This window comes from Pituophis catenifer, unplaced genomic scaffold (assembly GCF_029215685.1).
Source record: "Pituophis catenifer annectens isolate HBS135680 unplaced genomic scaffold, rPitCat1.0.hap2 SCAF_3, whole genome shotgun sequence".
NCBI lineage: Eukaryota > Metazoa > Chordata > Lepidosauria > Squamata > Colubridae > Pituophis > Pituophis catenifer.
The window spans coordinates 55978253-55996837 of NW_027256883.1; the positions used below are offsets into that span (position 1 = coordinate 55978253).

The 18585-nt window shown below is 34.8% G+C and overlaps 1 protein-coding gene across 1 annotated transcript in view; it reads left to right on the top strand.

Annotated features, from left to right (window-relative positions):
* The window catches only part of CDH7 (cadherin 7), a 107926-nt gene extending 91491 nt beyond the window's left edge, over nt 1–16435 (top strand). The window contains exons 9-11 of the mRNA XM_070942411.1: nt 2677–2794; nt 8650–8901; nt 15942–16435. Of these exons, the coding sequence (XP_070798512.1) occupies nt 2677–2794; nt 8650–8901; nt 15942–16435 (864 nt within the window). The remainder of the gene's footprint in view (nt 1–2676; nt 2795–8649; nt 8902–15941) is intronic.
* The last annotated feature ends 2150 nt before the right edge of the window (nt 16436–18585 follow it).

Here is an 18585-nt window from a genome sequence, read left to right on the forward strand (position 1 = left end):
AAGGCATTGCCATAAAGAGAGAAGGTTAACCTATTCTCCAAAGCACCTGAAGGCATGACAAAAAGCAACAGATAGAAACTAATTAAGGAGCGAAACAACCTAGAACTAAAGAGAAATTTCTTGACAGTTAGAACAATTAATCAGTGGAGCAACTTGCCTCCAGAAGTTGTGTATGTTCCAACACTGGAAGTTTTTAAGAAGAGACTGGACAACTATTTGTCTGAAATGGTGTAGGATTTCCTGTCTGAGCAGGTTGGACTAGAAGACCTCCAAGGTCCCTTCCAACTCTGTTATTCTGTTATTGCTGTGAGTCACCCAGAGTTGTTTTTATGAGATGGGCAGCCATATAAGTTTTCTTTTCTTTACTTTATTTTCATTGCACCTCAAACAATGAAATTAAATGCCATCTTCAGTGTACATTATACATAAAAAATAAAACAAAAACACATGTTCTTCACATTCTATACAATTGAATTGAAAACCTCTGATATTGCACTATATTAATATTGCACTATACGGTAAAATTCAATATAGTTACTGCTCTGGGATAGAAGTTGTTTTTCAGCCTATTTGTCCTGGTTTTTATTGCTCTGTACCATCTGCTAGATGGTAATAGTTCAAAACAAGGATGCCCAGAATGAGATGGATCTTTAAGAATGTTTTGAACTTTCTTAAGGCAGTGGGAGCGATAGAGCCCTTCCAAAGAGGGGAGAGGGCAACCAATCATCCACATGCTACTTTACTGTAGTAAACCTTATAAAACGTGGATTGTGTCGGCCACAGGTGAATTGTATTGTGAATGTATGCAATTTCTTGTAGAACTTCCCTGAGACTTGAAAACTATTTGAAGGGATCCTCCAGGATAATAAAGATTAAGAAAGGCTGTTCTGGAGCAGTGTTTCTCAGCTTCAGAACTTTAAGATGCATGGACTCTGGGAAATCCCCGGCCAGGATGAGTGATGTTCTAGAGTGGTCTCCTAGAGAGTCCACTTCAAGAAAGGATAACTTAGCAGAAGAGATAGGTAGAGACAGGACAAATAGCAATATTTACATTTATTATTACCGTATTTTTCGGAGTATAAGATGCACCTTTTTTCCCCCTAAAAGAGGGTGAAAATTTGGGTGTGTCTTATACACCGAATGTAGCCCTGCCCAGTCTCTCAAACAGAGGCTTCAGAAGCTGAAAACAGGCTCTGAAACAGAGGTTTCAGAGGCTGAAAAAAAGCCTCTCAAACGGAGGTTTCAGAGGCTGAAAAAAAAGCAAGGTGCAGAGATCACAACCAACGAATCTGTTGCTAAAGTTCATCTCTGGTAATAGCTGATTGGGGGCATTCCAGGAGGCTGATCCACCGGCCAATCAGCTTTTTTCTCCTTTTTCTTCCCAAAAACTAAGGTGTGTCTTATATTCTGGTGCCTCTTATAGTCGGTACATCCTGTGCTAAGCACAGGGGGCTACAAGCATACTCCACAATTTTTGATCCACTGCTAGTCCCCACATCCTTCCATTTAAGGTTGATGTTTTTCAGGTCTTGACTGATCTTTAAGTGAACTAAATTAATTATTGCTATTATTATTTATAATGTACTTATAGCTTCTTTTATTACTTAAAAAATACACTTTGCATGGAATTTTTGGAGGGGCACTGGGGTTCCACCAAGGCTTTTAAGGACTATAAATGAGTCTCAAGGTGTTCTCCTATCATGCGGAAAAGCCAGTCTGCAACATACATTTGAATCAGCTCTGTTACTACGTCTTGGGAAAATAAGTAAGTGTCAGGATAACAAAGTTCAAACATTTGAGTTTATGCTAAGTCCTTTAGGCAAAAACGTAAGCTTTCAGTTTGATGGAGCATTTGCAGCTTCTTTAGAAAAGATTTCTTTGGCCAACAGTACTTTTTCTCTCTTAAAATTCATTAAAATCACTGAACCCATCAAAGCTATCATTTCCCCTATTTATTTCTTTTAAAAGTAATAATTTAATCTACTTTCTGGGGCTTTGAAATGATAACATTGCCCAAAACAATGTGAATTTAATTTGGAAGTATTTTCAGGAAAATACTCTCCCCACCCAAAAGCATTAAACGGGCCCAGAATACACATTGCAATAGCAACATTAAAATGTGTGATATAGTATGAATTGAAACAGCCTTATAATTTCTGTTCAATTCATCTGAAGTTAAATTTATAAATTAACAATATTTTTTTCCCTTGACACCCAGAGTGGTAGAAGAGGAAGTAAACAACAGTATTTTTTTAATCATTTTCATTGTCCCAAGAATTATATGTAAATGGAAATTGCCTCTTTCTAGAAACCCTTTCAAAACATTTTTTTTTTGTTCCAAAAAACCTGCTGTAAAAAATCCCCCACTTGGAGCCAATTTCAAGAAATAAATTCTGCCTGAGGAAGTGAAATTTATTCTACTTATATATTATGTTTTAGCAAGAGATTAATTGAATAGTGCCTCTCTTTTCTATCATGTTATTTTCCAGCAAGGAGAACTGTTTGGAAAAATACTTCAATATACATTCTGAAAAGTACTTTTAATAAACAGATTTCAGGTCATATTAATATTTAAACTTTCTCTATGAGTAATTATGTATTCTTAATACAAAATAATTACATTGTAATGAAAACAAACTAAAATCTGATATGAAGATGACATTTTTCCCTCCTTAGATCATTCAAAGAATCAGTGCCATTGACAGAGATGACCCACCTAATGGTCATCAGTTTTCCTTCAGTTTGGCAGGAGATGCAACAAACAACCACAACTTCACATTACAAGATAACAAAGGTAAGGTATCAATCACAGTTCTAGCCTAAGGACATTTCAGAACAAACATGCTACCACTCTAATTTCTTCAGACAAGCAACACTGACTGTCACCTAGAGTAAATTCTTTGTCAAGAAAAACATTAATTAAAAGCAATCAGACCCCATAGTAATTTCTTATCTATAGATCATCTGTCAAGGAAAAAAAGGGTGTTAGTTAAATCCTTTCAATCTATGAGCCAAACAGATGGACTTCAAATCCTTTGTTAAACTAATTATTTTCACTTTTTTCTTACTTTTTTTTCCTAAATAAAATTATACTTCAGGAGCATTAACATTACTGGGCTTCAGATTTAGATGTATATTTTTTTAAAAAAAAATATCCTGCAAATAATTCAAGGCAGCGAACATACTAATACTCCTTCCTCCTCCTATTTTCCCCACAACAACACCCCTATGAGTTAAGTTAGGCTGAGAGAGATTGACTAACCCAGTCACCTACCTGGCTTCTGTGCCTATGGCAGAACTAGAACTCACGGTGTCTTGGTTTCTAGCCAGGTGTCTTAATCACTAACCAAATTGTTTTCATTTATAGACTCCAGAAATACAGAAATATTTTTTTAAAAACTTGTGACAAAATAATTTCCCACGTATCACTTGCAATATATGTGTCACATTGATCATAAATTGAAGGCAAAAGCTAAAACCCCCACATTTCTGGCTGTTAATGGCATTTCAGTCTCCTGAAAATAATCCTATATTCCTGATGGGTACAGATTAGTATTGTTTTGCAAAGTTTTAATCTTGTTTTATTGTTTTATGAAGAAAAATCCTAGAGGAAACATTTTGTCTCAGCCATGAGGCAGCTATCGGTAACAGAATGTGATTAACTCATTCTCCAGAAACATATTGGTTCTTGGCCTGTAAATGATATAAAGAAGGAGAAAAATTCTTGTGCTTTACAATTGATTCCAGGGTTTGGTTTCCAGGTTTGGTTACCACCCTATCAAAGATTGCAGGCGTTCCTTTTCCCTTTTGCTTATACTGTATAAATTTCTTGCTCTATTGTACTATGTTATTGCACTGGCCTTTTGATCCATCTCAGTGAACTTTCCCTGTCAATTCTTCCATTGGTATTAGATATTCCATGTCAGTTATACTTCTGTTTTGAGACTTCAGACAACCTGAAGTTGTGCTTCAAACTAGACAACCTGTTCATTTTCTGCCTTAAAGATGGACATGTTTTGGGTGATGAGGGGCCCCACTCAACATTTTTTGAAAATAACTTGTTTAAGGGTTAGCTATGGCTTTTGGATATGTCCCCATCCTTCCCTTAAAATAGAAGGAAAACATCACTAATTTTAGGCAATGCTTTGGATCTGGTTATAGGATTATGTTCAGCCCAGCACTAAAATCTTCTGCTCAACACATTGACCGTATAAGACCAAGGATGTATATATTCCATATGTGCAGTTTATTTGTTGGTAGAAGACTGTGTTTATTTTTAGAAAATATCCTAACATATGCAGTTTTACAATCCACAACCTGAGAATTATAGTTAAAAAATAAATACCTACTATAATACAAAGTCTTCCAAAAATAAGACATATTTAGTTTTAAAATGTTAAAACTGGCAGTTTTTTTTTTAAAAAAATCCATTATCTGTTAAATTTGTTACCTATTTTCATATCTAAACTGAAATCTTTGCTATGACCTCATTTGAAAGGCTTAGATATGTTCCATTATCAAAATTAATTGTTCTTATATCTGCTTAGCCCTGATCCTGAAGACTGAAAATCAGTTCAGTGTAATATTTCTTTGATTTATGTATCATTTTAAAGAGTAGTTTTCAAATATAAATCAGGTGTCATTTTATTATTAGATTCCAAATGCAGTTCTTTAAATAGATATCAGTGCAATTTTTGTGTGAAGGACAAATGAATATTCAAAATTTGCATTTCTAATTCATTTGCACTCATTTTAATTTTTGAGATATATTTTCACATTAATGAATAAATCTTCTGAAGGATGTTCTTCTGACTACATAGATTGATTTCTTAAATTTTAATTTGAACATACTCAGATTTGTGACGACAATGTATTTTGTCGAGCTTATTAAATATTGATTATGTACTATATTGGTTTAAAAAGCCATTTCACATTTCAAACATAAACCATGAATGGCAAGTATGCGTTCATATAGCATTTTATTGGCAATGACCAGGACCTTGAACTGAATCTTTGAAACAAACCATAACACCAGGGTGTTCATAATATCATTAAGTACAAGAATGGCTGTATTTGGTACTAGCTAAAGTTTCTTTGTGGTTTTCAGGGGCTGTCCCATGTTGAGTAAATTGCAGTAGTACAAATGCAAGTAGCAAGGGCATAAGTGTCCTTCTTTAGTCTGTACTTTTCTAGATAAGACCACAACTACTTGTTCTCCTGGACATAGTATCCTGAACCAACTACCACTCTGTCTTGCTTTGGTTGAATCTGACCCTGTATAAATCTGATTCAACAGCATATCATCAATATATTGATGATACCTCACTCCATCCCAACAGATCATCTCATCCATGTAGATGAGGAAGAGAAATGAGCCCTGGGAACCTCATATTGACCTTCCCTGGGATTAACCTTTCCCCTTCCTGCAACAACTAACAGACTTGCCTGCTCATGAAATAAGTGGAACCATGGCCAATAGTCCCTCCAGTGGTGAAATCCTACTGGTTCTCACCAATTCGAGTGAACCAGTAGTGAAAAAAAAACCCGGTTCATCCAAACCGGTATTTCCGACAATCAGCTGTGCTATGCGATTTATATTCATTAGAAAGCAGGAAATCCTGCATTCTAGTGAATTTAAACCACGCGGCACAGCTGCTTCCCCCCCCTCGTTGTTCTACTTACCTTGTAAAGCATCCTTTTTCCATGCAAAGTGTATGTTTGGCACGCACTGTGCGCAGAGCATGCACATGCAGAGCATGCATTAGGCACGCACTGCGCAGGCACATGCACAGAATGTGCATTTGGCATGCAATGCACATGCACGCTCATAGAGCATATGTTTGGCATGCACTGTGCATGTGCGTGCACAGAGTGTGCATTTGGCATGTACTGCACATGCGCATGCACTGAACGTGCATTTGGCACGCACCACACATGTGCAGGCAGCGAACCAGTGGCAAACCACAGAGGATTTCACCACTGAGTCCCTCCCAATCCTAAATCTCACTAACAACCAGAAATATGCTGTGATTCACATAATTAAAAGTTGACATATGTCTAGCAGGGCAGTAATGGTTGCTTTTCCACCCTACATGGTCAATTACAGGACAACAGGGAGGGCAATTTATGGAATTTCTCTCATTCCTACTCATTCCTCTCTGGCATTCCTACTGCCTATCACATAATCCCTATCATCCTGAATCTTTGCATTTGCTATCCTTCCACTTTGCTCTAACCTAACCAAGAAGGAACTTTGGATTTAGGACAATAGTCCAGCACTGCAGATCTAAGGCAGAATTCTTGAAGAGGAAAACTTTTTAACACTACTGGAACATTCCTTAAAAACAAGGCGTTGACTACTGTCCAAAATCCAATCTGCATTTTCTTCCTTGGCAGCTTTTAACTTGCCCACAATATGAAGAAAAGAAGATGGGCTTATAAATAGATTTGTTTTATAAAGTATTTAAGGTTTTGGTTGGTTGGTTGATTGTGTTTTGTGCATATGCGTGCTTTAATAACACGGCCTTATGCCAGCAGGCAAGATCAAGTGATTTTCACTTGATTATTCTAAAGAGGGAATAAGAGTTTATTTTTAGTCCAAGTCACATAAGGGTATGATTACAGTAAATGTGTCTTGCTTTCAGTTAATTTTTTTTCCATGGGTGGGGGGATGCTAAGAAGAAAGCCAGAATTACTTTGATCTTATGTTATGACTTGATTACAATTGTAAGGTCTAAGAGCAGTCAGAAAAAAAAAACTTGGGATCAACTAATTTGAAAGTTATATATAAAACATTTTTTTCAGCCTCAGTTGTCTTTGCATAGTATTTCCGCATGCAAGCTTTCTCCCTAAGCAAAGACTCGGGAGTATTATTTAAATTAGTAGCAACCCATTTTGGAGATCATTCGAGAAGGGGATCATAAAAAAAGCCAATCCCTTCCCTTTTTATTATTATTTTTACAGAGAAGGGATCAGTTGGGGATAATCGCTAGAGAACAATAGGGAGATGGTTGAGGCTACTATTATTATTTCATTGCCAATTTAGCATTGCAGTTGTGATTACTACTTAGTCCTTTTACTATGAACAGTTTATGCTTACTCTTGCTTCTTACACTACCGGGTATATTCTCCCATATTAAACAAATATAACATTCCTGCCAAAACTGTTAAGGGAGATCTCTGCCACCAAAACCCAGGATAGCAGGGACAACAGTAGAAAAAAGAAAAAAGGAAGCTATTATGTACTGCTTTGTTAACCACAGGCAACTTACCAACAATAGGTAATGCTTTTCATATCAATGGGCAACTTTCCCTTCAAAATCAGGTTTCATCGGTGAAAGAATCTGGTTTCCACAGTAAACAAAAGCTTTTTAATTGATTCTTTTTAATTTTAATGGTGCCAAAGGCTGGCAGCTTTGTTAAAACTCCTTTTACTTTGCCTATATTTGTTGGTACTGGGTGTTTCTGGGCCTCCTGCCTGAAAGTTAGTTTTTAAAATTAGTTCCGTGTAAGAGCTCTAACTTCAGTCTCTTGGATCTAGCATCTAAGTGGACAGCCAAGAATAATTTTTGCAAATATAGTGGTCTGCTTGAAGAGGATCAATTCCATAACACTGAAGACAAGATGAAGCAAGGGAAGAAAATGATTATTTGTTCTGCCTCTATTTACTCATATCTGACAGTATAATTGCAATATAATTTATGAATTGGATCAAACCACCTGGAGAACATTCCTGAATAGACCATGCAAAATGACTCAAATTAACTTAACAGCAATTGTTCCAAATATTCTGTGTAATACATCTGTCCAAATCCTAAAGAGTGGCATAATGAACTCTTAACTGGACACTGGGATGATCTTTGGAGAATATACAATTTTCCTGAGTGATACATCTCTTCACTATTCTTCATACATGAATTCTACAGTTTATATGTATAGTCCCTGCATTTCTAAAAAAAGGAACACGAACCATAGGTCTCCACCGGGGCCAGGAGGCAACAAGTGGCAAAATATATGTCATGACCCATGACTTACATACTTCCATCTGATATTAGGACCCAAGAATAAAATTCAAGAGGTTTTATTTGAACGTGGTAGAGTGGAACTGTATCTCAGTTAGGCCAATTATAATGGGCATAAGTCACGGATAGAAATTATGGCTCTCTGGGTATTACTGAATTACAGCTTGCAGCATCCAACCATTAACTGGCTGGGGTTGCTGGGAATTGTATTTTAACAATGAATCTAAGGACACTTTTTCACTATCCTTAGCACAGTTGAAGCAAGAACTTTTAACCTTTTCTATTGTCTTTCTTGTGCTGTTGCATTAATACCTAGAATTTCAAGTCTGCCATCAGGAAAAGTGGGAGGTTTGTCATAGTTCAATTAGCAAATAAGAATGAGAGATTAGTAATAAATCTTTTTATTAACTATTTACAAAGGGCCATTGCAGTCTTTATGCTAACTTCCAGGGACTGTGTTTTGTACTTTCAAATTATGAGGCATATTTATTTATATTGCCAAGCTAAGATACTTAAAATTAAAGTTAATTTTAAATTAACTTTAATTAATCTAAAAAATTAATCTAAAAAAACAGATTTTTTTTCTTTAAGAAAATGTTGTTTCCCTTTTGTCTTTTCCTTGATCTAGACAATACAGCATCTATACTCACCAGACGAAATGGCTTTCGAAGGCAAGAACAGTCCGTTTATTATTTGCCAATATTCATTGTAGACAGTGGCTCACCTTCCCTGAGTAGCACCAATACACTCACGATTCGAGTCTGTGACTGCGATGCAGATGGTATTGCCCAAACATGTAATGCAGAGGCCTACATCTTGCCAGCTGGACTTAGTACTGGAGCACTCATAGCAATCCTGGCCTGCGTGTTGACACTGCTAGGTATGTGGTTTCTTCACTGAAGGGAACAATCCTCTTTCAAAATATGTGGAATACTGTTATTTTCATTTCTTAATTATTGCCTTTTTATTGCAAGACATATAGGATCTAAAAATAGATTTTAATTTGTATATCATCTGATATAAAGGTCCAGATTTGCTTAACATCAATAGATGTGGTTGCATCGGATATCTTGAGATGTTTATAACATTTATTTCCTGTAATGTCTGATTTTTTAAAAAAATTAACTTATTTGGTGTGTTTTTGGAGTGATAATTCAGGTTGGCTAACAGTTAAAAGAAGAAATAAAGATGCATAATTACAAAAATAAATAGCAATAAATCTTAGCCTTATCAAAAATCAGGCAGGCAGTGGTGTTATTGTGTTTAAATTGATGGAATAATATTTCACAAGTTTTGATGGTAATGATATCTGATGACCTTGGGTGGAAATTCTATAATGGGAGGAAACATTTTTTCATATATCCTGCAGCCAGTTGAACATTTAAAAGACAGACACAACAATGTGAACTGAATTTGAAAGAAGCCAGAATTCTTATCAGGCCATTTTACACAGCATATAACATGCAGTCTTATTTTATCTGATAAAAAAGGGAACAAAATCTATGATTGTTACAAAACCATTATGTCTGATCACAGATTAGTTTATTTGGGATCTATGTGAATGTACAAATTTTAGACTCAAAATGTGTAGTCCATTCTTTTTTAAAAAAAACAGACCACATAGAACTAAATTATGTTAGCAATATATTCAGGGAACACTAAGATGGGTTACATTCTCTTAAGTGTAGACAGTGAGCTCTGAACTGTAGTAATGTATGTTTGTTCAGTTATTGTCCAGTGTTTTATTTATTTTGTAATTATGGCTTTGCTTAGGATATTTCTGGATAAATAGAGTTTGTCCAAAGTTAATCTAAAATTCCTATTTTACTGGAGTACATTTTGCATTATCTACTTAGGAAATAATTCCCATTTATATAATAAACTTTGAACTGAAACTTTCCACAGCCCTATCACATTGCATACAATTAGTCAGACTAGAAACTTCCAATCACCATCTCTATGATCTATTTCCATAATGCTCCCCATGTCAAAGGGCATTATAGAATTCTGCTTGCTCAAAATTATTTCCTAAACAAAACAATTATATATGGAATGGAAGAAATTCACTTATAGATTTACAGGAATATTTAAAAATACATTATTTTCTCAAGCATAGCAATTCAGATAAGCTGGAAAAGAACTTGATGAGAAAACAGTAACATTATTATTATTTTGATATGCCTATTTCTTCATTGAGATCGCTACTTCTTCCTGGTTGTCAAAAATTGCCCATGTAGTAAAATATAAAACTATGCTAAGAAAATGACATGTATTCACCACTAGGTTCTTTCAGGCTTTATCTGGTAGCTGGACTGGAACTAATTAGATAAATCCATAGGAAAATCCAAGGATAAGTAATGTTTATTGAAGGAAGTAGAAAGAAGTAGAAAGACAATATACCAATTTACTATTAATTATGGAACTAGCCTTATTTATAAATACAGGAATAAAATCTTTTTACATTTAATTTTTATCTCCACCCTAAATGATAGAGAACATGCTCCTTATCTTTGCTGGAATTTATTTGCTCCTTTTTGTCCCTTCTTTTTACAGTGATAAGGTTTATTTTGATCTGGTTGCTCACTGACTCTGTAGAATTAACTCTCAACAGATGTTGTGCCAAATTCAGATCTCATTATAACTCTTGCTTTTGTTTGGTTAACAAGAGTTTCAGACTTGAAACTCTTTTTTCCTAAGTGTGCTAGCTTTCTAAGTGTTTCTAACTTTCAGTTTTCTAACTTTCTGTTTTCCTATAGTACAGGTTCTTAAAAACAGTTTCCACCAAAAATATTAGGTGTAAAAGTTAAGATGACAGTACTTTACCGAGCACTGTAATTATTGTGCTGAATAAAAGAAAAGACTCTCAGATGGCCCTTTTTCCTTATTAAAGCTCACAAACACATTTCATAATTGATATATTAAATCTAGGAGCTCTAGAATTGCAACTGGCACTAAAGCAGATTTGAAGACAGATTCAACTTTGCTGAAAACTCCAAGTTATATTGGAGACAATATAACTTATTAGATATAGAATAAAGATTAAATCCAAAGTTTCAAACAATTCCGGCATCATTCAAAGTATTCTTGCTTATGTTACTGCCATGCAAATCCAGCATAGTGGAACGACTCCAGGTTTCAAAATTTGCCATAAACTTATATTACACAGTGTAATTGTGTAATTGTAGTTGAAAACTTTACCTGTAAGTCAAGATGGAAATCTGATTTTACATTATTTGCCTGGGGTCAAATAAAACATAAGTAAACTCCTAAAACTAAATTTTGTAATTTGCAAAATCAAATGAAAATTGTTATAATGTGTGTCATTTCATTTACACTGTAAATGAAGAGAAAAGAGAAATGAAGAAAATATTTAATGCCTCTGAGAATAATATCGCAATTGCAGTGTATTTTTTTCAGTTAATATCAAAGAAGCTTAATAATAATAACTGCTTAATATTGTAGTTATAACGTTGTTTTTATAATAACTGCTTAATATTCTAGTTATAATTTTGTGCATACCAATAATTCTCTTTTTCCATACTTTCTTCTCACCAAGTTTTATGATATTTGAACATGGTGCAGTCTAGTTGACCTACTTTCCAGATCTGCATCAGTGTTTCACATAGAATACCTGATTTGCAGAGGGTCATGTTAAGTTCTTTTTCAGATCAGGGATAAGTAAATTTTAGTGGCTATGGACTGAACTTAATGGTTTCTGAGAACAAAGGTCATTGTATTACAATACAAGGGGCTGTATTGTAAGAAGTAAGTTTAATTTTTTTCTCCCTAGTTTTGTGCTATAGTTGTTACCTTTTTGGCCTCAAAGTTTGAAAGAACATCTTATTAGATTTTGGGTTTTTTTTAAAGACAGTGTGATGACTTTTTGCAGTTCTGCATAAACCTTTTAGGTTGCTTGTATTTAATTTATAAGGAAACAACCAAGTTCAAAGAGCACAAGGAACTCCACAGTTCAGCCCTGAACTATAAATATTCTCTTCTATTGGCATAAAACTATGTCAGTAAAAAATAAATGCATGCTTATATAAATCTAAAATAAACCAATCATTCACATCCAGAACCTGCATTTTATTGAACAATCAATAAAAGCTTTGTTGCAATGTTTTTTTTTTTTTAAAAAAAAACCTGTATAAATTAAACTAAAAAGTAATAAATAGAAATGAAGAAATGATTTTCGGTAGCTACAGTAGCTACAAGTCAAAGCTGTATTTTGTGGGAAACAATGTTACAATAGCAGAGAAAAGTTTTCCACTCTTGCAGCATTTAAAATGATTTACAAAGTTGGCATATTCATATTAAACCAGTGGAGGTAGCATATATGCTAATCATATAGGGAATACCATTATGCAGTTAGACTTCAATAACATCTACAACTTCCATTCAGAACATGCTTCAGTGAGTTGGACTAGTGAATTCCTATCAATTGGCCAACATTGCTTCAGATGACGGGAATTGTTGATCCAGAAATCTAAGAAAAACCAGGCTTGGACTGACTACCATTTAGAATTAAAGCTTCAATGAGTTTCTTAAGCCTTTAATATTTGTGAATGTGTTAACAACAGACAGTCCTTAATCTACAATGGTTCATTTAGTGACCAAAGTTACAACAGCACTGAAAACAATGATGTATGACCATTTTTCACACATAGTACTCAGCAATAAGTACCCACATTAAATTGGCCTCCTTACGGGATATGTTCCTGACTTGGAAAAAGCAACTTTTACTGCATAACTGCTATCCTGTTGTTGCATTTATTTGAACAAAGGTGGAAGATTGGAGATAAGGTTTCCTCCCTGTCCTCTTGGACTATGGGTATCCTTTCAAGCAAGCTCTTGTGCCCTTAAATTCAGATAAATAAAAGCTGGAGATTAGATTAGATTATAACATATATTTATCATTCAGATTCCTTCTTCCTTTGTTTTGATGAAGACAGGTCTCAAATAATCTGTAAATTAGCCAAAAACAAATTTGGAATATTTTGTTCTGAATTTTGTACGATGAAAATAATGAACAATTTTGTCTATGAATTTCATTATTTGTTTAGCTAATACTAATAAGAATCCCATAGTATATAAAATAAAAGTAAATAAAAGCTTACACATTTATTTTTATACAAGCTAAACATAAGATCACAATCCACTAGCAAGAATATAGAGGTGAGAAACGACGATTAATGTAACTGTTAGCCTTTAAAGTACCACAAACTCTTTGTCACCTTTCTGCTAAAAAACCCTCTAAAATAGCTGTATCTTATTTTAAAACTAGTGTTGGCTGATACTATTTTTTTTTCCAAATATGTCATCATTGTTAATTTTATAACTCTGTTCTATAATAGTTCCCATTTAAATCCAGCAATTAGTACATTGGAAGCAAAATTGACTAGTTTTTCAAACATTGCCATGGATTTTGCATGGCTGTTCATACAGCTTTTATTCAGATAGAGGTTAAAAATTATTGTGCAAGAGCAGTTGAAGTGATTAGAAATTAATATTCTCTTAAAGCCATTTATATGCTAAATTGTTTAACATTTCAAAGGACTTTTTTTTTTTTTTTTTTTTTTTGGTTTGGCTTCAAGCAATCATGAGCTGTGCAAGGCAAAGCTGCATAAAACATTCTTTTTATCTTGCTTTTTATTGTACCTCTCAGCAGATAAATCTACTAAGTTTCATATATTTTGCACTTATTAGCAGGTATTTAACTCCCCAGATAAAGTCTGCTGAACATGTCACAGTGTGAAAACACATTTTCACTGGCGTAATGAACAGATTAACTGCTTGCTACATGGCATAGTTAGTAACTTAGAATAGTCAAAAGTAATTTTAAAAGAAAGAAAAGCCTAGCAGCGTCCATTGGGGGACTGGATTTGAAATATGTTATAAATGTATTATTTTTTCATTTTTTATTTTATAAAACTTAAAGGCTAATTGGAATCTTATCAGTCTTATCCTGTATAATATAGTTACTCCATGAATTCCTACAGTAACCTTTTATTTTCCAACGCATATGGAAAATATGTGCCAGCTATCGTCTTTATTTTATTCCAGGTTTCTTTTCTTTCTGTACAACCATTGACATGTTCTTTTATGGAAAAAATGTATTTAGTATAGTAATTATAGTATAGATATTAAGATCAATTTTTCAGTTGCTTGCACCTACTGTACATTAAGAGCCACTATTTTACATTGTGATAATGATAATTGTGAAAGCACAAGAGGTCATTATTAAAAAGAACCCAGTGCAATTTGGATTATCATGGATTTCCTTAATATGTCGATTGTGTTTAGGAATATTTAATTAATTAATGTGTTTTGTTTTTTATTTTGCATAATGGTATAACTAGATCTTTAGCAAAAGTCTTCCTTAAAGATAAATATATTTATAACTTGAAATTTGAGTGGTGTGATTGGATTATGTTTTTGCTGGTTCTTAATATCACCTGCAAATAATTAAATGCGTATATACAGACTAAGTATTTAAGTCTTTTCGGTAATTCTGTGAATATCCTAAAATAAAGACTAAAGAGCCGCGGTGACTCAGTGGTTAGAGTGCAGTACTACTTCTGCTGATCACTGGCTGCCAGCAGTTTGGCAGATCGAATCTCACCACGCTAAAGGTTGACTCAGCTTTCCATCCTTCTGAGGTCGGTAAAATGAGGACCCAGATTGTTGGGGGCAACAGACTGTAAACTCTATAAACTGCTTAGAGAGGGCTGCAAAGCATTATGAAGTGGTATATAAGTCTAAGAGCTATTGCTATTCTATCTCTAAAGACCGTCTATCTTCGAGACCATCTTCTACCACATAGTTCCCAATGACCGGTAAGATCCCACAGAGTTGGCCTCCTCTGGGTCCCGTCAGCTAAACAATGTTGGCTGGCAGGTCCGTGGAGGAGGGCCTTCTCTGTGGCTGCCCCGGCTCTCTGGAATCAGCTACCTCCTGAGGCCCGGACTCCTCCTACCTTACTGGCTTTCCAGAAAATGGTGAAAACCTGGCTTTTCCGGCAGGCTTGGGGCTGTTGATCTCGCTGCTGCGATCTTGCGAGATATGGCCATGAGCAGTGTGTATGGGTTTTTTTAACGTCTCTTATTGTATATTGTTTATATTGTCTTTGTTGTAAGCTGCCCAGAGTCCTCGGAGAGTTGGGTGGCATAGAAATACAAATAATAAATAAATAATCAATCAATCAATCAATCAATCCACCAAGAAATTATCTTCAATGTTAGAAATGTCAAAAAACATTGTTATCTAAGAAAGTGATCTGGGCCAATAAATATCAACATCTCTTTGGTTTCTTACTGCAAAATACCTATCACAGATCCGTGATAGGTATTTTGCATGTTAAAGCAAAGTGCTCTGTTTTATAATGCTTTTAATGCATGAACCACAACTTGTGGTAGCTATTATTTAATAACTCTGAATTTTCCAATTAAGGATCAAATACTTTATCAATAATCTGTACTCAAACACTTCAATAATGGAGTTTACTTCCCAAACCCTGACAGTTAAAGCACATAGAGAGTTTATAAAAGTGCTTTTATCAGTCGGGCAATTAAGAGTTCAGAAAAAGGTCTCTATATTTAATGGCTAAGAGGTTGTAATTTTCTACTTGAATTTGCTTTAGAACATATGTTTTAGCATTCTGTACCAAATAAACAATACATATGATGACATTAAATCATAATGAACATAGTAATAGATTCTTTAATGTCTAAAAGCATTTAAAGCCACCTTAAGGAGCTATTTTTTCCCTAAAAGGAATCCCAAACAAACCTTATTACGTAACCATCCGAAATTTGTTTATGTTGCATAATTTACAAATAGTTTTACTCTGAATGGAAAATGTAATGAATTGGGGATTAGCTTGATTCAACTTTGCTTAAAGCTTTACTTTTTCCATTGCAGTGCTTGTCCTGCTGATTGTTACAATGAGGAGACGGAAAAAAGAGCCTCTTATTTTAGACGAAGAGAGAGATATCAGGGAAAATATAGTCCGATACGATGATGAAGGAGGTGGAGAGGAAGACACCGAGGCATTTGATATGGCTGCCCTGAGGAACCTCAATGTCATTCGTGATACCAAGATCAGGAGGGATGTGACTCCAGAGATCCAGTTCTTGAGCAGACCATCTTTTAAAAGCATCCCCGATAATGTTATTTTTCGGGAATTTATTTGGGAAAGGCTAAAAGAAGCTGATGTGGATCCCTGCGCTCCACCATATGATTCCCTGCAGACATATGCATTTGAGGGAAACGGTTCAGTGGCTGAGTCACTCAGCTCTTTAGATTCGGTCAGTTCAAACTCTGATCAGAATTATGATTACCTCAGTGACTGGGGGCCTCGTTTCAAACGGCTTGCAGATATGTATGGAACTGGACCAGAAAATTTGTATTCATAGCCTTTGAACTTTTTTATGACAATGCACTAAAGGAAAAAGGAAAGAGAAACTCAGTATCTGGACTAAGAAAAATCTGTAAATATTTCTCCATCTTTTTTTAAACTTGGTTTTTTTTCCCCCCTTTCCTTTTCTTTTTCTTTGACTCGGTGAAGCTTATCTTCATTAGAAAATTGCCCAAGGAACTGCACTGAACAACAAATAGTGAACATCAAATGGCATTTTTGGTAAAATTAAGATGCTTGGCCATATACAAATAGATAGCAACCCTCATATCTCATATACCTGCAGAGGCAATTAACCTCTAAGAGTAAGTACTGCACTGTGACCTCAATGAGCCAATGATACCCTGTAGATGCCTTCTGAGTTTTGCTGGGTTGAGACTTCAGAGTCTCTGCTTAGTGGAAGAAAGGGGAAAAAGTTCATTTACCATTTAAAATAGTATTACAATATATTGTATACTATTAATGCAAGGATTCATCTTTCATTTGCAGTGTTGCATGCAAGTTGCTGGCTCAAAACAATCCAACACAGTGACTTCTATTTGTTTGAAAGGCTACTAAGTCCAAAAAATATATTTGTAAATATCTGGGTAATTCTGAAAATAGACTACAGTTCCTATTCTGAAAATCCCCAAAATATGCCATTGCCTTATTACAAATGTTTGCAGGAAATGTCAGTTGAAAAAGATGGAAAGTGATTCTCACAGTTTTGTGATGCCTATGTAGGTATGGGGAAAAAGTTGCTGTCTATATATTGATTATTATTAATATTAATATTATGTCTTCTGATTCATACAGGAGAACGTTTTTTTTCCATTTTTTAAAAAATAAAATGTTGACATGTAGAGAGGTATGTTCATTTTGGAGTTCTAATCTCTATTTACATTCACGTTTGTTATATGCATTGTGGTGTTAGATGCTTGGGAACATGCTGTTTTTTCCTCCAGTCTCAGCTACATGAAGGAAATGAAGCATGGAAATAGAGAAATTATAGTAAAGCAATTGAGCTCGCCATTCATCTCTCCAAGAGGAACACTGCTACAAGGACACATGGCTGTCATTGTTCTTCTGAGCCATTACAATGTCTAAGGTTTTTGAATAAAATGTTTGTACTTTGAATTTTCAAAGGAGACTATAGATGCAGCCAGGAGTGTCTCTAATGGAAGTTGGAGTTTTTCAAGGTCATCTGTTCTATGTGCTTCAGCAATTTAAACAAACCTGCTCCTTCTATCAAATTCCCTACCTCTTTACTGCTGTGGAATCACAGAAAAGGACTCTTTTACATTTCTTTCATATGTTAAGCAGCATGATATGATTAGCACCAATTCTGTCTTCAGATCCTCACAACCTACATAAGCATTTTCCTCCTGGGAGGTCACTTCATAACACATCATTTCTATACCGGTTCAGGTGTGCCAAACTTGAAGGATGACTGCTGCAGTTCATTAAAATAATATTGGGGTGGGGTTTTTTTTTAATGTAGGATTTCTTAGAATATGACTTTTATGGTTCAGGCAATATTTATATTTTAGATGTTATTAGAAAATAAGACATGGATTGAAGTAGAATAGTGCTTTATTTTAATACTTTATTTTTTTCTCTTTGTCTCTTCCCCCCCTCCCTCTCTTTTCTTGAACAAGGACCAGTTTTGAAAACAGCTTAATTACAGCTACAGCTCTTGTAGCAAAAACATTTTGACATATTCACATATTATGAACTCCATAGAATGGAGACATTATGAATGGAGTTCATAATATGTGAACATAGACATGTTCACATATTATGAACTCCATAGAATGGAGAGATTTGGAGCATGTTCTTATATGAGCATTTCTGAAGCAAATGGCTTGATGCTTACCTAAATTTAATTTATACAGACACATGAACTGGTCAAGCCTATTCTTATAGGCAGCTAAAAAAATGCAAAAATCAAATCAGGGAGCAGTTGCTGAAATTCCTAATGTGCTCTGAAGCATTTTAAAGAAGAATGATAGGGATTTGTATCCCTTCAGATGGGATTCCAAAAGATTCAGAGCACAAGAAAATATGAATGTCCATGACTCTTTAAAGCAGCCACATCTTTTGCCCAAGATTGTGAGGTAGCTTGATATATATGACCTACAGATAGATACCATATTTATACAAAGGGAT